General features: G+C 56.5%; 3 protein-coding genes across 25 annotated transcripts in view; 1 reads left to right on the forward strand and 2 right to left on the reverse strand.

The window, feature by feature from the left end:
* LOC104681218 (NADPH--cytochrome P450 reductase) overlaps window positions 1–3,408 on the forward strand; it is a 76,111-nt gene extending 72,703 nt beyond the window's left edge. For 5 of the 7 annotated variants that reach the window (XM_010387439.2, XM_030932688.1, XM_030932689.1 and 2 more), the window contains exons 9-16: window positions 98–214; window positions 315–433; window positions 1,359–1,540; window positions 1,638–1,787; window positions 2,140–2,410; window positions 2,482–2,627; window positions 2,721–2,803; window positions 2,896–3,395. In XM_010387439.2, the coding sequence (XP_010385741.1) occupies window positions 98–214; window positions 315–433; window positions 1,359–1,540; window positions 1,638–1,787; window positions 2,140–2,410; window positions 2,482–2,627; window positions 2,721–2,803; window positions 2,896–3,040 (1,213 nt within the window). In that variant the 3' untranslated portion in view covers window positions 3,041–3,395. Of the gene's footprint in view, window positions 1–97; window positions 215–314; window positions 434–1,358; window positions 1,541–1,637; window positions 1,788–2,139; window positions 2,411–2,481; window positions 2,628–2,720; window positions 2,804–2,895 lie in introns of all 7 variants that reach the window. The other 2 variants (XM_030932686.1, XM_030932691.1) reach the window with 1 other exon arrangement.
* A 120-nt stretch (window positions 3,409–3,528) lies between these two features.
* On the reverse strand, window positions 3,529–10,779 carry TMEM120A (transmembrane protein 120A). Its single transcript, XM_010387438.2, has 12 exons — window positions 10,600–10,779; window positions 8,582–8,700; window positions 8,287–8,403; window positions 5,333–5,392; window positions 4,951–5,046; window positions 4,784–4,873; window positions 4,616–4,681; window positions 4,456–4,517; window positions 4,253–4,345; window positions 4,075–4,139; window positions 3,901–3,969; window positions 3,529–3,829 (listed from the first exon to the last, which is right to left on the reverse strand). The coding sequence occupies exons 1-12, from the start codon at window positions 10,678–10,680 to the stop codon at window positions 3,716–3,718; spliced, it is 1,032 nt and encodes a 343-aa protein (XP_010385740.1). The 5' UTR covers window positions 10,681–10,779; the 3' UTR covers window positions 3,529–3,715.
* A 1,130-nt stretch (window positions 10,780–11,909) lies between these two features.
* STYXL1 (serine/threonine/tyrosine interacting like 1) overlaps window positions 11,910–19,516 on the reverse strand; it is a 57,570-nt gene continuing 49,963 nt past the window's right edge. For 9 of the 17 annotated variants that reach the window (XM_030932694.1, XM_030932692.1, XM_030932699.1 and 6 more), the window contains one exon: window positions 11,916–12,686. In XM_030932694.1, the coding sequence (XP_030788554.1) occupies window positions 12,379–12,686 (308 nt within the window). In that variant the 3' untranslated portion in view covers window positions 11,916–12,378. Of the gene's footprint in view, window positions 12,687–18,153; window positions 18,267–19,516 lie in introns of all 17 variants that reach the window. The other 8 variants (XM_030932704.1, XM_030932708.1, XM_030932703.1 and 5 more) reach the window with 4 other exon arrangements.

Raw genomic sequence — 19,516 nt, forward strand, 5'->3', positions numbered from 1 at the left:
AGATTCCCTGTGCTTTGTGCAACCAGAAGGGTCCTTGGGGACAGAGACTCAGATCCAAGCCCTGGCAGCTCACTGCACTTCTCTCCTCCCCACCCAGCCCCTTTGATGCCAAGAATCCATTCCTGGCTGCAGTCACCACCAACCGGAAGCTGAACCAGGGGACTGAGCGCCACCTCATGCACCTGGAATTGGACATCTCGGACTCCAAAATCAGGTACCAGCTGCCACCGTCACCCCCTGAACCCTCACTCTGGGCCGCCTGACCCGGGGCAGGGCCGGCCTTCCGCCCTCCTGAGCCTGGCATCTCCCTCCAGGTATGAATCTGGGGACCATGTGGCTGTGTACCCAGCCAACGACTCTGCCCTCGTCAATCAGCTGGGCAAAATCCTGGGTGCCGACCTGGATGTCATCATGTCCCTGAACAACCTGGATGGTGAGTGCCACAGTCAGGGCGCCCTGCCGGGCCCAGGCAGCTGCAGGATTGGGCCTGTAGGAAGGCCCGGCGTTGAGCTTCTGCTTTGGCCTGAAGCCCCGGTACCTGGGCGGCCCTTGCACCGAGACTCCACGATTACAGGATCCCAAGCAAATGGGAGGCAGAGTGGCCGCAGGTCAGGCCCTCTCTTGGGGTTCCCTCTACCCCGTCACTGTCATAGCCTTTAAGGGAGTGAGGTGCTGAGGCCTAGAGGCAGAGGCAGCGCCGGCTCCCCCATGGCCACTGTGTCCTGCTGGGAAGGAAGGCCCTGGGGCTGCTCCCACCTCCTCACCGAAGTCAGGAGTCAGCAGCCCTCCCAGGTCCCCAAGGGTGCTCAGTGGTGCCAAGGAGCAGTAGCCATTGCACGGGGCTGCCTGCGCCTGGTGGGGCTGCCCCGGCCTGGTGGGGCTGCCCAGCCTGAGCCTCCCGCTGTGAAGCCTCCGCAACCCACTGGTCACCGACCTGGGCCCAGACCGTCTCCACCCACCCCTGCTAGCCGCGGTCCTCAGCTGCCGCGCCAGGGCTGCCCTTACTATCGGGTTCCACAACCCGTCTGTGAGGGAGCAGCAGGAAAAGGGGCGGTGCCGTGTCACACCATGTTGTGTGCGGTGAAAGCACAGTGGGTGCGTTAGTGTGCAGGGAGGGTGGGCCCCGTGCACCTCCCCTAGAAGAGTCCTGCCTCTGATGAGGACTTCCTCTCTGGCTGGAGGCCCCATACTTGGCCCCAGGGCCAGGGAGGCATCAGAGAACATAGGCCTTGTTTCCAGCACCAGCTGGGGCGCCTGTTACCGCAGAGCTGGCCCGAGGCGTCAACCCCTCCCGCAGCAGCCACCCATCCCCAGGAGGCGGCCGCGTACCCCAAATCCTGCCTGTGTCTTTCCCGCAGAGGAGTCCAACAAGAAGCATCCATTCCCGTGCCCCACGTCCTACCGCACTGCCCTCACCTACTACCTGGACATCACCAACCCTCCGCGCACCAACGTGCTGTACGAGCTGGCGCAGTACGCCTCGGAGCCCTCGGAGCAGGAGCTGCTGCGCAAGATGGCCTCCTCCTCCGGCGAGGGCAAGGTGCGCCGCCTAGGCTCCGCGATCTCCGCCCGTAACCCCGCCGTTCTCCGAGCTCCATGGGCTCCAATCAGCCCCGTCTCACCCCCGTGTCTCCTAGGAACTGTACCTGAGCTGGGTGGTGGAGGCCCGGAGGCATATCCTGGCCATCCTGCAGGACTGCCCGTCCCTGCGGCCCCCCATCGACCACCTGTGTGAGCTGCTGCCGCGCCTGCAGGCCCGCTACTACTCCATCGCCTCATCCTCCAAGGTGAGGGCTGGCCCTGTCCTGCCAGCCACACGCTGGAGGCCCAGCCCTGTTCGCAGCACAGGAGCTCCGAGATCCAAGCCCTGAGCCCCAGTTCCAGCCCCAGCACAGCTCCAAATGCCTCCCCAGGCTGTGGACTCAGTGGGGCTGGTTTGTGAGATTCCCAGTATCTGTCCAGCCCCGGTCCCCAGAGCCAGTCCGGGAAGCCGCTGGGGATGGGGCCTCTGAGGTTTGGGTGCCAGGTGGGCTGGAGGAGGCCCTGGGTGGGTGGGGATGGCTTGCAGAACGGGACTCGGGGCCGGGTCTGGGCAGGGGCCTCGGCTTGGCGGCGGAGCTCACACGGCGCTCCCCACAGGTCCATCCCAACTCTGTACACGTCTGTGCGGTGGTTGTGGAGTACGAGACCAAGGCCGGCCGCATCAACAAGGGCGTGGCCACCAACTGGCTGCGGGCCAAGGAGCCTGCTGGGGAGAACGGCGGCCGTGCGCTGGTGCCCATGTTTGTGCGCAAGTCCCAGTTCCGCCTGCCCTTCAAGGCCACCACGCCTGTCATCATGGTGGGCCCCGGCACCGGGGTGGCCCCCTTCATAGGCTTCATCCAGGAGCGGGCCTGGCTGCGACAGCAGGGTGAGTGGGGGCCCGCGGGGGAGGGGGTGACGACTGGGAACCCCACGCTGACCCCGGCCCCTGCCACACAGGCAAGGAGGTGGGGGAGACGCTGCTGTACTACGGCTGCCGTCGGTCTGATGAGGACTACCTGTACCGGGAGGAGCTGGCGCAGTTCCACAGGGATGGCGCCCTCACCCAGCTCAACGTGGCCTTCTCCCGGGAGCAGTCCCACAAGGTGAGACGGGCGGGCACCCATGAAGGCAGGGACAGGGCTGGCAGGGCCTCCAGGTGCTGTGCCTTCCCCTCACAGCACCACCCTTGGTCTCAGGTCTATGTCCAGCACCTGCTAAAGCGGGACCGAGAGCACCTGTGGAAGTTGATCGAAGGCGGTGCCCACATCTATGTCTGTGGGTGAGTGGGGGTCACTGGAGTAGGGGGTGGGGAGGACAAGGCCCTGCCTACCGCAGTTGGCCCAGACCCCAGCACCCCCTCTTCCTGCCCAGGGATGCACGGAACATGGCCAGGGATGTGCAGAACACCTTCTATGACATCGTGGCTGAGCTCGGGGCCATGGAGCACGCCCAGGCCGTGGACTATGTCAAGAAGCTGATGACCAAGGGCCGCTACTCCCTGGACGTGTGGAGCTAGGGCCTCTCCTGCCCCACCCACCCTGCAGACTCCTGCCTGTAATCACTCTCCTGGCTCCCTCCTGCAGTCTCCTGGGTGGGTTTGGCTTGGCCTTGGCACAGGCGCAGGTCCAGTGACAAAGACTCCTCCGGGGCCTGGGGTGCACCCTCCTGAGCTCCCCAGGCCAGGTGAGGGCCTCCGGCAGCACAGCCCAGGGCCTGCACGGGGGCGTCGGGCTCCATGCCTTGGGAGGCCTCTGGCCCTTGGTGGCCGCACAGAAGGGCTCTTTCTCTCAGCTGAGCTGGGCCCAGCCCCTCTGTGTGATTTCCCATGAGTGTAAATAATTTTAAATAACCTCTGGCCCTTGGAATAAAGTTCTGTTTTCTGTATTTGCCTGGTATTGTGTGAGTAGATGTGGAGCCTCCACTTGGATCAACTTAACTCAGACCCAGGAACCCATGTGGGGGGCCACCAAGCCCTGCCCTTCCCCCGAACAACACACACGCTCAGGCCTCTGGGCCTCTCTTTATTGAGGGCACTGGGCCCAGGTCTTCCTTCAGGGCCCACAGAGCCCATAAAACCCAAGGAAGAATAGCAGAGACCCCCTGATACACACACTCAAGGGGTGCCTCCCATCCCCTCCCACAACACGTGGGACACAGAAGCCCCTCTGGGCTGGCAGGGGAAGGCCAAGCCTCAATCCTTCTTGCTTCCATGCCACTGACTGTGAAACTTCTGGTGCACAACCCTCAGGGTGGTGAAGAAATTGCCGAGGAAGAGGAGGAGGAAGGGGAAGCCGCACATAAGCACCTGTGGGAGGAAGAGGGTGAGGGCCGGGCCTGGGCCTGGCCCATCTGTCCTCTCCAGGGACCCCAGCTCACCTGCCATTCCTTGCACTGAGGGTCCCGGGCCAGGCTGAACAACGTCAGTGCGTTAAAAAGCTGCCAGAACTGAGCAGGGAGGAGGCATTTTACTCAGAAAACCCAGGCCCTGCTCGAGCCCGAAGCTGGCGCAGAGAACGGACATACAGGCAGGGACACAGAGGCACGACTTACGTGTCCAAAGAAAAGAAAAGGCAGCAGGAAGGTGAGGCCCCGCCACATCCAGGACTGGAAGCCCTCTGCGGGGAGGAAGGTCAGGGCACAGGACGGCCAGGGACAGAGGGGACGCCACCACCACTGAGACCCAGGACGGGAGGAGAGTGTCCAGATGCCAGGGCCACGCCCGACTCACCCACAGTGAGGTCCATGGTGTGCCGCTCGCCCAGTGCCCGCAGGCGGTAGAGGCAGCCACTCTGGTAGTAGTACTGGAGAAACTGCACAAAGCCTGGGCCGGGCAGAGGACAGAAGAGCAGGGCTGAGCCCAGGGGGGTTCCCTGCCCCCACCCCCCACCACGGGTGCCCCCAGGCCTCAGCACGGACATCTGGGACACTCACTCTGGTACATGGAAAAGGACAGGAATTGGTTCCGGAATTTCTGGTACATGAGACCATCGGGCCTAAGGTAGAAAGTGGAGGGCAGTGTGGGGACTCTTGGGGATGCCCTGTTTCCCTTCCCTGTCCCAGCTCCTGCCCCTGCTGGGGCCCAGCCACTCACCACGTCAGCATGACTCCCGACAGGAAGGTGGACACATAGTGATGGAACACCCACCAGCCTTTGATCCTGGAGCAGAGAACGAGCATCACCCCCAGGGCCTGTTCCTGCTTCCCAGAGGGTCCCGGCGCCCCATTCCATGCTCCCCTCCCTCAGGGCCACCCTGCCCACCGGGAGCCGTTGTTGATGAGGATGCTTTCCCGGATGGTCAGGGTGCAGTAGTACCAGACCAGCAGGAAGTTGAAGGTAGCATCTGTCACCCTGCGGAGGGAGGGGACCGAGGGTTGGTACCACAGCGCCTGGGGATGGGCAGGGCCTCCGCCGGGCAGGACACCCACCTGGAGTTGAGCAGGAAACGGCAGGTGAAGGAGATGAGGATGAGGATGATGGTGAGGTAGAGCTTGAACTTCTCATACTCGTCCTTGTAGGCAAACCTGGGGGGCACAGGCTGGTGAGACGGGTGGGGTGCTGGTGGGGCCCATGCGTGCCCCAACCCTGGGAGGGCAGCTGAGCCAAGGGAAGTCAGGTGGAGGGGAAGGCCGGGTGAGGGGGTGGAAGGGAAGGCCGGGTGACACGGTGGAGGGGAAGCCTGGTGACGCGGTGGAGGAGAAGGCCGGGTGAGGGGGTTGAGGGGAAGCCTGGTGACGCGGTGGAGGGGAAGGCCGGGTGAGGGGGTGGAGGGGAAGGCCGGGTCAGCGGGTGAAGGCCCAGCCTGATTACTTAGCCTGCTTGCTCAGGAGCGTGACGTTGACATTCCCCAGAACCAGGCTCAGGTACAATCTAGGGAAGGGGGTGGCAGGGTGAGGAGAAGCCCAAGTGACAGAGAAGCCACTGATACTCAGCCAAGCCTGCCAGGCCAGAGCCTGGGCCACCACCCCACCCCCTCACCCGCTGCTTTCTGCATGGCCTTGGCATCAGGTTCTGACCTTGGGGGCTGCAGACCCACTCCCCGCCATGCTCAGCCTTCCTCGCTGCCTGCTCTGTAATCCTGACCCCTGGGGAAACAGTGCCCCTGTCTCCGCAGTCTTGCCTAAAACTCCCCCACCTCAGGGCCCCAAGAGAACCCGGCTCTCCCTCCTTGCTGAGGGCCGTCCCCATGTCCCCGATTGCTCCTCTGTGCGATGGCTACCACCTACCCCCCAGCTCCCTGCCACCTCCCCTCCAGAATCCTCAGTACTAGGTTCCACTTCAGTGACCCACACACCTGGCCACGTCTGGGACGACCCCCCAAACCAGAACAGAAACTTGGAGCTCCGACTGTGGGCTGACCCCCCAAGTGCCCGGCCTCCCGGGGTGTTTCTTCCCACCACAACCCCCCATCCCTCACAGAGGCCTCCACGCTCTCCAGTCCCAGATCTCATCGGAGCCGGCCGAGTCCCCAGGCCACCCGCCAATTCTACCACTTTCTTGCCAATCCCCTTAATGTCCAGCCTCCACACCCACCAACTGAGATCATCTTGCCCTTCTCTGCCAGAGATACTCCAAGAGGTGACAGCAAAGTCAGTCACTTTCTCAGCACCTGCCCCAGACGCATGGGTTCTTGTTCACACTCATGCCACAGGGACAGAGGCTCAGCGTGGTCACGCAGTTCGCCCCAGGCCACAAAGAGCTTCTGCGGCTGCCATGCTTCTCCCTCTACAGAGTGCTCCTGGCACAGTGCTCCCCACTCAGGCCAGCTCCAGCCTCCACTGCCAACCCACCAGGCTGCGGATGTGTCCCCACTCAGCTCCCCATCTGGTTCCCAGCACTGGCCTCTCCACATCCTCTCCCCCAAACCCTCCGTCCTGTCTCCTCCCACCCCAGGCCCCACCTGCAACATCTCAGAGAAGATAGCCCGGCTTCTGCTCTGTGGGGTCACTGTACTGGGAGCACTCCTCACCCTCCTCTCTGTACCCTCCATCCTCCACTAGTGCTTCTCGCTCTCCCAGGGCTTCCCTCCATCACCCCCTACTCTTCTGGCTCTTTCCCCTCTCGGCCCCTCTTTTCAGCAGGTGCATGTGCTTGAGTCTTCCCAGGGGCAAAGTAACCCTGCACCCAGGCAGCAGCTGCACCTCGACCCGGTGCTAATTTCCAGTTCCTAGTTACTAATTCTCTCCCTCCACTCACAGCCAAGCTCTAAAAAGTCTCCCAGAGGGCCGGGCGCGGTGGCTCACGCCTGTAATCCCAGCACTCTGGGAGGCTGAGGTGGGTGGATCATGAGGTCAGGAGATTGAGACCAGCCTGCTCAACATGGTGAAATCCCGTCTCTACTAAAAACACAAAAATTAGCCGGGTGTGGTGGTGGGCGCCTGTAATCCCAGCTACTCAGGAGCCTGAGGCAGGAGAATCCCTTGAACCAGGGAGGCAGAGGTTGAGCTGAGATCGTGCCACTCACTGCACTCCAGCCTGGCGACAGAGCGAGACTCTGTCTCAAAAAAAAAAAAAAAAAAAGGTCTCCTAAACTTGGCTGTCTCCCTTCCATGGCTCTTCTGTCATCCCTAAGATCAACGTCCACCCTGTTCCATCAAATGGTTCTCGCCAAGGTGACCGACTTCCAGGATGCGCGTCCCCTTCCTTATCACAGGACTGACCCCGAGGCTACTGACACTCCTTTCTCCCTGCCTTCTGGGCCACACCTTCTCCCAGCTATCTTCCTGCCTGCAGCTTCTGCTGGGATTTTTCGCTCGGCGGAGGGTTTTGCACTGCCCTGTCCGTCCTCCTGGGTGACAGCAGCTGGCCTTTCCAAGTGCACGTTCCACCCCTCCCTCTCCCCTGCCAACTGGGCTCAAGGCAAGCGCTGCAGCCCAGCAAAGCCTCTGGCCTCTTGGCTCCCTCTCAGCTCCCGCCCCAAGCTCTGGCCACTACAGTTCTGCTCATGGCCTTTGTGTCTACCTGCTGCTACCTCTCGCCCTCAGCCCATGTGTCTGCCTCACTCTTTTTATTTATTTACTTATTTATTTTTTAAGACAGAATCTCACTCTGTCGCCCAGGCTGGAGTGCAGTGGTGCAGTCTCGGCTCGTTGCATCCTCTGCCTCCCAGGCTCAAGCGATTCTCCTGCCTCAGCCTCCTGAGTAGCTGGGACTACAGGCGTGTGCCACCACGCCCAGCTAATTTTTGTTTTTAGTAGAGATGGGTTTTACCATGTTGCCCAGGCGGGTCTTGAATTCCCGACCTTAAGCAATCTGCCTTGGCTTCCCAAAAAAGTGCTGGGATTACAGGCATGAGCGACCGTGCCCAGCCTATTTTCTCTTTTTAAATAAATAGAGAGATAGGGTCTCAGTATGTCACCCAGGCTGGTCTTGAACTCCTGAGTTCAAGTGATCCTTCCACCACCATCTCTCAGAGTGCCGAGATTACAGGTGAGAGCCACCATGCCTGGCCCACTCTCTTTATTCTCTAAGACTCAATCCACCCATCCCCTAATCCAGGAAGACTTCTGTGACCTCCTGGACTGGGTCAGGTGTCCCTCACTGTGCCACCTCATTCCCCATGCTTCGAAGCACCTATCACGTGAAATGTCACCTCAGCCGGTTGTCTCCCCTGAAGTTAGCACTGGGCCTCATTGCTCAGCCTGCACTGGGCTCAGGGAACATTTGCTGACTATAATGAGCAAGAGGGAGCAGCACCCGGCTTCAGGCCTGCCCCCGCGGGAGTGGCTGTGAACTGAGCTGGGGGTGGGCAGTGAGGGCCTCACCCATTCTTCTTGGGCAAATAGGCCTCCATGTCAAAGAATAGTCCTTGGCGCTCTTTCATCTGGTTCTCCAGCTCCTGCGCGGCCACCTCGGCCTCTGCTGGGAGGGAGGGTTTGCATCTGCGGGCAAGGCCAGAAAGAGTCAGGGTAGGAGGACTCCCAAATGTCCTCCCTGACTCCCACAGGGGCAGAAGGGCAAACACGGCCCAGAGAGGGGAGGAACGGTGCCCAGGGTCTCACAGCGCCAACCCTCCCACCCCACATTCAGCCCATGGCAGGTGGGGCAGGGGCTCCTAACTTCTTCAGGGTGAGGGCCAGCTCCTGGAGCCGCTTCTTCTGCCGTGTGATGGAGCTGATGCAATTGTTCTGAAGTTTCGTCAGCTCCTCCAGCTTCAGGCGGTATAGCCGATGGGTCTCCTGGGGACCGGAGGGGAGAAGGCTCAGGCCAGTTGGGGAGCCACTGAGCCAGAGCCTGCAGGCAGGACGTGGGGCTCAGGCTTCCCCAGGGCTGCTGGGAGGGTCTCGCTCAGCGAGAAAGGAGGGAGAACTGTGCCTGCCTAGGGATGAGGTGGCTGTCTCCCCAAGGCAGGCGAGGACCTGGGTGTCCTCCTGTGAGCCCCGAGACCCCCACGGCACCCCTCCCCCAGAAACAGACTAGGTGGTTTTTTTTTTGGTTTGAGACAGTCTTGTTCTGTCGCCCAGGCTGGAGTGCAGTGGAGTGATCTCGGCTCACTGCAACCTCCGCCTCCTGGGTTCAAGCCATTCTTCTGCCTCAGCCTCCCAAGTAAGCTAGGATTACAGGCACCTGCCATCATGCCTGGCTAATTTTTGTATTTTTGTAGAGACAGGGTTTCACCATGTTGGCCAGGCTGGTCTTGAACGCCTGACCTCAGGTGATCTGCCTGCCTTGGCCTCCCAAAGTGCTGGGATTACAGGCGTGAGCCACCAGGCCCAGCCAAGGTTTTCTTAGTCTCAGCCCATCTGCTAGTTTTCCCCACCCTACAAGGACAGGCTCTCTTTCTCCTACCTTGAGTCTGGAGCTTAGGCCCCAGGGCCCCCTTCTGGACCAAGCGGGCCGCCCAGAGCCACCCCTCTGTCCTCTCAGCTCCTCCTGCCTATCCAGCCTTCCAGTACAGATGGAGCTGAGGTTCTCAGGCATTCCTGACATCTTCTTCCCAGGTTAAAGGTCATCAGATTTCAGCCCTAGAGCCTCCTGCTCTAAGGCCAGCCCCCCTCACCTTTGGCCCAAGGCTTCCCCGAGCACTTTGCCCTGGTAGGTGAGTCTCAAGAAGGCGCAGCCTAGAGGTGGGGCAAGGGGCAGTGTGAAGAGAGTCAAGCAGGGGCTGTGGCCAGGACAGGGGGGGCCAGGCGGGGAGGCTGGGTCTGCTCAGTCTCTGGGGAGAAGCACCAATGGCAGGGGGCTTGGCAGGGCCAGGGGCAGCTGGGTTTCAGTGCCGACAGGAAGGGGTTGGAACCAGCCCAAGAGAGGCAAAGGCCTAACCAAGCCATCAGCTGGCCGGGTCTCCACTCTGTCTGGATCTTGTTTCTCATGCCCAGGAGGGCTCACCACGCCCCCTCGGACCCCAGCACGTGCCACTTCTGCCCACCCACAGCCACCGCCCTCTTCCCTGCCTGGATGAGGCCAGCAGCCGCCTCCTGCCTGGCCTCTGGACAGAACAGCCATGGTGGCCCCGAGGGAGCTCAGTCCAGACAATTCCTCCCGTAGCTTTCCACTGGCCTCGGAGGGACTCCGATCTCTGCCAGGCCAGGGCGTCCCTACAGGGCCTGGCCCCGCCCACCCCTCCCCTAGCTCTCCTTGATGCAGCCACATGGACCTGTCAAGTCCCCTCTTTCCTTCTAAAGGCCTCAGCAGTGCGCGCTGTCCCTCCGCCTGGGGCGCCCCCCCATCCAGGCCGAGGACTCCCCCTAAACGCTGCTCCCCCGACCCGGGCTGCCTCTCGAGCGCTGCCCGCTGCCTGTTTGCCGAGTGGCTGACCCAAGACTGGGCCCGCCCTTGTATGACTCAGACGGCCGCTCTCTCCTGGGAGGGAACGGGGTCGGGGTCTGGGCCCCTTTTCAAGGCCCTCATTGGAAGCTGAGGTCACCCAACGCAGTGGGGTCCCACCGGGGTTCCCGGACACTGGAGGAGCCGGCGGTGGACACCAGGACCCGGGGCCTCGCCCCCCTAGGCAGTGACGACAGGGCCCCGACCCCTGACCCTTAGCTCCCCGCTGCCTAACCCAGGGCTGCCCGACCCTTGACCCTGAGCCAGTGAAACGCGGCTCGGGGCCACCGGGCGTCCGCAGCGGCGCTAACCTGGATGTTCTGGAAGTCCTGCTGTAGATCCTCCCAGTCCCGCAGGCAGTCGCCCAGCGGGCCCGGGGGCGGGGGCTGCATAGCTGCAGAGCCAGGAGCCAGGAGTGGAGGACAGTGCAGCAACCCCGGCCCGCCCGCGGCTCCTACGCCCCCGCCCCCGTCCGCTTCCGGGCTCGCGCCGCCACAGGCACCAATGGGGAAAGGCCACGCCCCCACCCCAGCCAATCCGGGGCAGGGGCGGGGCAGGGGCGGTGCCACATGCAAGGGCGGTTGCTAGCTCCGGGACTCGCGGCCTGGACCCGGACTGGGATGGCTGCAGCCCCCTGGCCCGGACTGCACTGACTGTGCCAGCCGCGTAGTGCAGCCAGCAGGGCTCTGACCCGTCATGCTAAGAGCAAATCAAGGTCCAGGGAGGTGACACCTGCCTGCAACACTTTCGTCCTTGGGAAGCTGAGCCTCTTTGGGGAAGGGAGTTAGAGCTGCTTCTCTCGCTTGGATTTTTACAGCGGCCTCCTTTCTCCCTGCCTCACCTCCACTGTCCCTTCTCGCGGCCACCAGACTGCGCTTCCCAAAACACAAGGCTGATTCCCTATCGTGTTCATGCTTAAAACTTTCCAGCGGCTGTGTCCTACCTACCAGGAGGTCCGTAATCAGAGCTCTGCAGCTATCCCTGGCTCTGTCCCAACTCAAACCCTGAGGAAAGCCAGGGCTGCGTGGAAAGTCGTTCCCCCTCTGGCAAAACCCTCTCCATTACTCCGCAGAGCGCGCTAGGTGGTGGGACGGCATTCATCTCTCTGTTCCCAGCCCCACCCACGTGGTGGCAGGGAATGGTTGCCGAATGGACTTGGGGAGGGCCCTGCATGGATGGACATCCTAATCCCCTACCAGTCCCCTAGTCTGTGCCTTCTCCTGATGCCCAGTTTGTTCTGTGGGTGCTGCCAGCTTTGGAGAAGTACATTCGGAAAACAACTTCCAACTGGGTGCCGAGGCCCACACCTGTAATCCCAGCACTTTGGAGAGGCTGAGGCTGGAGGATCACTTGAGCCCAGGAGTTCGAGACTAGCCTAGGCAACAGAGCAAGACCCTGTTTCTACAAAATTAAAAATAAATTAGCCAGGTGTGATGGTGCATGCCTGCATTCCCAGCTACTTACCCAGGAAGCTAAGGTGGGAGGATCGCTTGAGCCCAGGGAAGTTGAGGCAGCAGTGAGCCATGATTGCACCACTGCACTCTAGCCTGAGAGACACAGCAAGACCGTGCCTCAAAAAATAAATAAATAAATAAAAATAAATTTTAAAAAAGGAAAGGGGATAAAAATAAAAGGAAAGCTGTTAAGACCTTAGGAATTTCTAGAAATGTGAATAGGGAGATGGGGGAGGTGCGGTGAGTATCTCTCCTTGGTGAACACAGCCAGGCAGAAATGAGTGGGGAGCAGGGAAAGAAAATCTGTTTCAAGGGGTGGATGGCAGGAAGCACTGGGGGTGAGGCAAGGGTGTGATCCCATTCCAGGAGCCTGGGGGCTAGACAAGGCTGGGCTTGGTATCTCTGGGGCTAGGGGACTGCCTATTGGTGGCTATTGTGACATCCTCTGTGAACCAACACAGGCAATCTCTGGGCGCCCCCAGGCAGCCTCCAAAGGGTCTAAGTCACCAAGGGGATGCAGGGCAGCTGCTGTAGTAGCCAGATGCTCTTCCAGAGGCAGCCTCAGGGGTGCAGTTGGGATGGCCCAGGACACCTCAGGGATGCGGGTTCTCGGTGAGCTTGAGCAGGGCGCACCTGCTAGGTGGCATGAACAGTCGCTTGGGAAGAATCAGTACAGGAGGCTGACATGAGACTTTCAGGCAGCAAAGGCCTTCTCCTTCCAGACAAGCCTGGGTATACACATTCTGACCCTCCACCCACAAAATGCCCCCAAGCGAGGCTCTTCGGTACCCTTCGCTGGGCCGCAGAGAAGATCAGTAGAGCGGATCCATGATGTCTGTAATGGAATCTCCAAGGATAGTCTTCTCCCATTCCAGCAGCTGACTCACCAATCCCCGATTTGGACACATGTTGTTTTTGCATTTCTTGACATAGGCCCAGGACCTCTATGAATACAAAGAGAGAAAGTGAACTTCAGGATTGGTCCTGGGCCCTTTCCACTAGGATCAGAGGCAGCTTTCAGAGACAGGAGGCACTTGCACAATGCCAGCAACACGGCTTAAGGGCTGGACGCAGAAACAGGGCAGCCTGGCATGAATGCATCGGTGCTGGGAGTCATGGGAGCTGGTTCTGCCTTGGGCAAGCCCCTCTGCTTCTAAATCTGGTGACAGAAATAATTCCTAATTCAAAAAGCTCCTGGGAAGACTGAGACAACATACATGAAACCACCTGTGGATGGCAAACACTATGCCAAGCCTAGCACAGTCTCAACAAAGGTTTGCATTGTGACTGGACTAATTAATGGAAAGAGGCAGAGAACTGTGGGCAAATTCTCTGAAGAAGGAAAATTCAAGCTGTCCTCCTCAGGCATCCACCTTCAAGTACAGGAAAGGTTGCTGCATGCAGGAGGGTGAGCACCTGGTCTCCCTCTGGATTGAGGACAAAGGAAAAAGGGAAAGGGAAAGGCAAGAGTGGTGCCTGAAATTAGGAACAGGAGGAAATGGCCAGGTACAGTGGCTCATGCCTGTAATCCCAGCACTTTGGGGGGCCAAGACAGGTGCATCACCTGAGGTCAGGAGTTCAAAACCAGCCTGGCCAATGTGGCAAAACCCTGTCTCTACTAAAAAAATACAAAAATTAGCCAGGTATGGTGGCACATGCCTGTAATCCCAGCTACTTGGGTGGCTGAGGCAGGAAAATCATTTGAACCTGGGAGGCACAGGTTGCAGTGAGCCGAGATTGCGCCACTGCACTCCAGCCTGGGTGACAGAGCAAGACTCTGTCTCAAAAAAAAGGAAGGAAGTGATGTCAACCCAACAAAGGCCATATATGAGAAGCCCACAGCTAACATCACACTCAATGGCGAAAGATAAAACTTTTTCCTCTAAGATCAGCAACAAGGCAAGGGAGCCTGCTTTCGTCACTTCTGTTCAACATAATACTAGAAGTCCTAGCCAGAACAATGAGGCAAGAAAAATAAATAAAAGGCATCTACATTGGATAGGAAGAAGTAAACTTACCTCTGGTTTGAAGATGACATTATTTCATATGTAGAAAACCCTAAAGATTACACACACACACACACACACACACACACACACACAGAGCTAATAAATTCAGCAAGGTTGGCCGGGCGCAGTGGCTCAAGCCTGTAATCCCAGCACTTCGGGAGGCCGAGGCGGGCGGATCACGAGGTCAGGAGATCGAGACCATCCTGGCTAACACGGTGAAACCCCATCTCTACTAAATATACAAAAAATTAGCCGGGCGTGCTGGCTGGCACCTGTAGTCCTAGCTACTTGGGAGACTGAGGCAGGAGAATGGCGTGAACCCGGGAGGCAGAGTTTGCAGTAAGCTGAGATTGTGCCACTGCACTCCAGCCTGGGTGACAGAGCAAGACTCCATCTCAAAAAAAAAAAAAAAAAAAAAGTCAGCAAGGTTGCAGGATACAAAACCAACATGCAAAAATTAGTTGCATGTGTATATACTAACAATAAACAATTCAAAAAGGAAATTAAAAAAACAATTCCATTTACAGTAGCATCAAAAAGAAAATATTTAACCAGGGAGGCAAAAGGCTTGCACACTGAAAACTGCAAAAACAGTGCTGAAAGAAATTAAACGCACAAACAAATGAAAAGACATCCTGTGTTCATGGGATGGAATGTTTAGTATTATTAAGATGCCAATACTACTCAAAGCAATCCACAGGTTTAAGGCAATCCCTACCAAAATCCCAACAGCATTTTTTGTAGAAATAGAAAAATCCATCCTAAAATTCATATGGAATCTCAACGGACTCCATAAAAAAAAAAATCTTTAAAAAGAACAAAGTTGCATGTCTCACACTTCCTGATTTCAAACCTTCTAAAACAAAGCTACAATAATCAAAACAGTATGCTATGGACATGAATACAAAGAGACCAATGGAATACAACAGCCAGCCTAGCACAGAAATAAACCCTTACAAATATAGTCAAGCAATTTTTTTTTTTTTTTTTTGAGACTGAGTATCACTCTGTTGCCCAGGCTGGAGTGCAATTGTGCAATCTCAGTTTACTGCAACCTCCGCCTCCTGGGTTCAAGTGATTCTTGTGCCTCAGCCTCCCAAGTAGCTGGGATTACAGGTATGCACCACCAGGCCTGGCTCATTTTTGTATTTTTAGTAGAGACGAGGTTTTGCCATGTCAGCCAGGCTGGTCTCAAACTCCTGACCTCAGGTGATCCGCCCACTTCTGCCTCCCAAACTGCTGGGATTACAGGTGTGAGCCACTGCACCCGGTCTGTCAAGCAATTTTTGATAGTATGCCAAGACCATTCAATGGGGGAAAAGGACAGTCATTTTAACAAATGGTGCTAGGAAAACTAGATATCCCCATGCAAAAGAATGAAATTGAAAACAGGAAATCAATAGAGAAAATCAACAAAACCAAAAGCCACTTCTCTGAAAAGATCAATAAAATCGATACACCTCTCTAGCCAGGCTAACTCAAAGAGAAGACACAATTACTAATATCAGAAGTGAAAGAGGAAACATTGCTACAGATCCCACAGATATTAAAAGGAGAATAAAAGAATATTCATACCCACAAATGTGATTGATCAATTCCTTGAAAGACACAATCTGCCAAAACTCACACAAGAAGAAACAGACAATCTGAATAGGCCCACATATATTAAAGAAATTGAGTAGTGGCGGGCGCCTGTAGTCCCAGCAGCTCAGCAGGCTGAGGCAGGAGAATGGCGTGAATCCGGGAAGCAGAGCTTGCAGTGAGCCGAGATCGTGCCACTGCACTCCAGCCTGGGTGACAGAGCGAGACTCCATCTCAAAAAAAATAAAATAAATAAAATAATAACAATAATAAATTGAATCAATAATTAGTAACCTTCCAAAACAGAAAGCACCTAGCCTAGATGGGTTTATTGGTGAATTCCACATACAATGGAATATTTATTATTCAGCCTTAAAAGGAAGGAACTTACATAAGGTACCTAGAGTACTCAGATTCACAGAGACAAAGTAGAATGGTGGTTCCCATAGGGAGATGAAGGGGGAAAAGTAAAGAGTTGCTGTTTCAGGTTTGCAAGATGGAAAAGTTTGGGAGATTAGTTGCACAATAATGTGAGTGTACTTAATGCTCCCAAGCTATACATTTTAAAATGGTTAAGACGGTAAATTTTTTGTTATATATATGTGTGTGTATGATTTTTTTTTTTTTTTTTGAGACAAGAGTTTCGCTCTTGTCACCCAGGCTGGAGTGCAATGATGTAATCTCGGCTCACTGCAGCCTCTGCCTCCCAGCTTCTAGTGATTCTCCTGCCTCAGCCTCCGGAGTAGCTGGGATTACAGGCATGCGCCACCGTGCCCAGCTAATTTTTATATTTTTAGTAGAGACGGGGTTTCACTATGTTGTCCAGGCTGGTCTCGAACTGCTGCCTCGGCCTCCCACAGTGCTGGGATTACAGGCGTGAGCCACCGCGCCCGGCCTGTTATGTATATTTTAACCACAAATTTTTAAAATGTGGTGTGAGGGGCAGAGCTGTGCAGTTATAAGGTTTACTATGTCCTCACTGGGTCAGAATAAGCCGTGAAGGAAGAATCATAAACCACACAACCGCCTTCCAGCCCACAAGGCATCTGCTGGGACTCTCACAGCAAATGCAGCAGGCAGGAGAGACACATGCTGTCGACCTCATTCTACTCACTGAAGGGATAGAAGGGTGAAGGGGTGTACTCAGGTCACATGTGGTAAGGGGCAGTGCCCAGGCTGCAAGGCCAGCGTTCTCCCTGCCGCCTCAGGGCCATGTTGAAAACCCAGATTCTCCAGCCGTACTTTGGATTCCAGCTTTGCCATTTACAGCTCTGGGGCTTAAGGCAAAGTACCCGGCCTCCCCAGGCCTCCCACAAAATGGGGATAAAAGCAATAGCTATGCCACAGGGTCATTGTGAAGGTGTTTTAATGACATATAAATACTTACCAGGCAGGTAGGAGTCAGTGTTAGTTATTATAGTGTCTCTGGAGTTTTGTTATTATTTGAAGGTCTTTAAAAGACAAAGGTACTCCTAGAAGTTTAAAGGCACTGAAATTGATTTTTTTCCTCTCTTTTTTGTTTGAGACAGCGTCTGGCTTTGTTGCCCAGGCTGGAATGCAGTGGTATGATCACAGCCCACTGCAGCCTTCACCTCCCAGGATCAAGCCATTCTATCTCAGCCTCCCAAGTAGCTGGAACTACAGGTGTGCAACACCACACCCAGCTAATTTTTGTATTTTTTGTAGAGACAGGATTTTGCCATGTTGCCCAGGCTGATCTCAAACTCCTGAGCTCAAGCGACCCACCCACCTCAGCCTCCCTAAGTGCTGGGATTATAGGTGTGAGTCACCATGCCCGGTCTGCTTCCACTTCTTTTGGGCACACACCCAGGAACAGAATTCCTGGAATCCAAGACTCTTTCTAGGCCAGGCGCAGAGAGGCTCACGCCTGTAATCCCAGGAGGCAGTGGCAGGTGGATCACCTGAGGTCAGGATTTCGAGACCAGCCTGGCCAACATGGCGAAACCCCATCTCTACTAAAAATAGAAAAATTAGCTGGGCGTGGTGACACACACCTGTAATCCTAGCTACTCAGGAGGCTGAGGCAGGAGAATTGCTTGAACCCAGGAGGCAGAGGTTGCAGTGGAGGTTCAAGAATCACTTGAACCCAGGAGGTGGAGATTGCACCACTGCACTCCAGCCTGGACAACAGAACTAGACTGCATCTCAAAAAAAAAAAACTTTCTAGTCTGCAACTTCACGGCAACAACCAAACCCACTGGCTGATGGGTTTTATTCTTTGTCCCTCTCCTTCCCCCAAACACATCCCTGGGTAAATGTCAGGGCTTTATAGGTCCTATCAAGCCCTCTGAGATCATGAACAGGCTGTGACAGGCAGGGCAGGCACCCGAAAAAGGCGCTGTCTCAGAGTCAGGAGCCCCGAGATCTGCCTGGGTTTGCCACGATGGGTCCCTGCTTCCCTCTCCTCTCTGGACCCTGCGCCCAAGGTATAGGGAGATAGGCGGGAGTGGGTGGGCGCCTGTGCTGCAGCTCTGGGACTCCAAGCAGTTCTCCCTTGAGCAACACCAAACAAACACCGGTGGACAGACTGACAGCTGTGGGGGCCATGCCGAGGGGGCTGCAGGACAGCCTGACCTGGCCTGAGTCTCTGGGCCAGCCCTGCGTATCCAGCCTCAGGCCTCAAGCCTGCAACACTGGGGCCTTGCCCTTGGGTGACGTGGGCTGGGGGGCACCCTAGACTTGGAGTTATCTGGGATTCTTCCTCCCAAAGCAGTGCCGGGGCCCCACTCCTCCCAGGTCGCGCTCTGACCCCACCTCACAGGGGGTGGCAGGTTGTGAGCCCGGCTCGGGGAACGCATACCTGCAAGGTCTGCTCGTTACAATGCATGAGGTAGGCTATGACGGCGGCACAGCTGCGGCTGATACCTTGGGTGGAAAAGATCAGAACGACAGAGCCAAGGTGAAGGTGAATTTCTGCAAAAGGAAGTGGGGGGTTGGGTCATGCCTGGCCCTCCTCCCTGTGGGCCTGGGTTGCTGTCAGACACTGGCCTCCATGGGCCCGTGGTCCAAGCATGAGTTCAAGACCAGCCCACATGACCTCGGCAAGTCCCATGATTTCTCTGGGAACCCATTTCATTGTCTAACAAGTGGGCATCCCTCAGTCCTGGCTGGAAGTTCCAGAGAATCATGCCTGGGCAACCAGCATCACCAGGCAAAGACCTTCTGAACTGCAGGCTTCTAGCCCAGGAAGCTCTGCTACCGATGGGGCGGATGGGACCACCATCATCCCAAGAACAGTCAGGAGCTGACAGAGCCAATGTAGCCTGAGTGCCAATCCTGACTGCCACTCACTGGCCATGGGGCTTGGGGGCAAGTTACTTCCTTTCCTTTCCTTCCCCCTCTGCTCTCCTCTCCTTTCGCCTCTCCTCTCCACTTCTCTCCTCTCCTTTCCTTTCCTTCTTTGTTGAGACAGAGTTTCACTCTTGTTGCCCAGGCTGGAGTGCAATGGCACAATCTCAGTTCACTGCAACCTCCGCCTCCTGGGTTCAAGCAATTCTCCTGGCTTAGCCTTCCCGAGTAGCTGGGATTACAATAGTGCCTGCCACCACACCCAGCTAATTTTTTGTATTTTTAATAGAGATAAGGTTTCACCATGTTGTCCAGGCTGGTCTCCAACTCTGGACCTCAGGTGATCTGCCTGCCTTGGCCTACAAAAGTGCTGGGATTATAGGCATGAGCCACTGTGCTCAACTTTTTTTTTTTTTTAAATATAGACATGCAGTCTCACTATGTTGTTCAGGCTGGTCTTGAACTCCTGACCTCGGGTGATCTGCCCACCTCATCCTCTCAAAGTACTGGAATTACAGGTAAGAACCACTGTGCCCAGCCTATTTTTATTTATTTTAGAGACTGGGTCTTGCTCTGTTGCCCAGGCTGGAATGCAGTGGTGTAATCACAACTCACTGCCACCTTGAACTCCTGGGCTCAAGTAATCCTCCCACCTTAGCCTTCAGAGTAGCTGGGACCACAGGCATGCGCCACCATGTCCAGCTAACTTTTTTGTACAGATGGGGTCTCACAATGTTGCCCGGGCTGGAGGGTAAGTTACTTGAAGCCACAGTGTCCTCATCTGGAAAATGGGATCACAGTATACTACCTCCTCCATGTGGTTTGGTTCTGTTCTGTACTGAGCCCAGTGCCTGGCACAGAAATATCAGCTCTAA

Source organism: Rhinopithecus roxellana, chromosome 6 (genome assembly GCF_007565055.1).
Source record: "Rhinopithecus roxellana isolate Shanxi Qingling chromosome 6, ASM756505v1, whole genome shotgun sequence".
Taxonomy (NCBI): Eukaryota; Metazoa; Chordata; class Mammalia; order Primates; family Cercopithecidae; genus Rhinopithecus; species Rhinopithecus roxellana.

Excerpts from the sequence above, each read along its gene's own strand:
- TMEM120A (XM_010387438.2), bottom strand. The coding sequence starts at position 10,680 with ATGCAGCCCCCGCCCCCGGGCCCGCTGGGCGACTGCCTGCGGGACTGG. Across the intron at positions 3,970-4,074 it reads CTTTTCTTTTCTTTGGACAC|TTCTGGCAGCTTTTTAACGC; the intron begins GTAAGTCGTGCC and ends CTCCCTGCTCAG. Across the intron at positions 3,830-3,900 it reads CTCAGTGCAAGGAATGGCAG|GTGCTTATGTGCGGCTTCCC; the intron begins GTGAGCTGGGGT and ends TTCCTCCCACAG.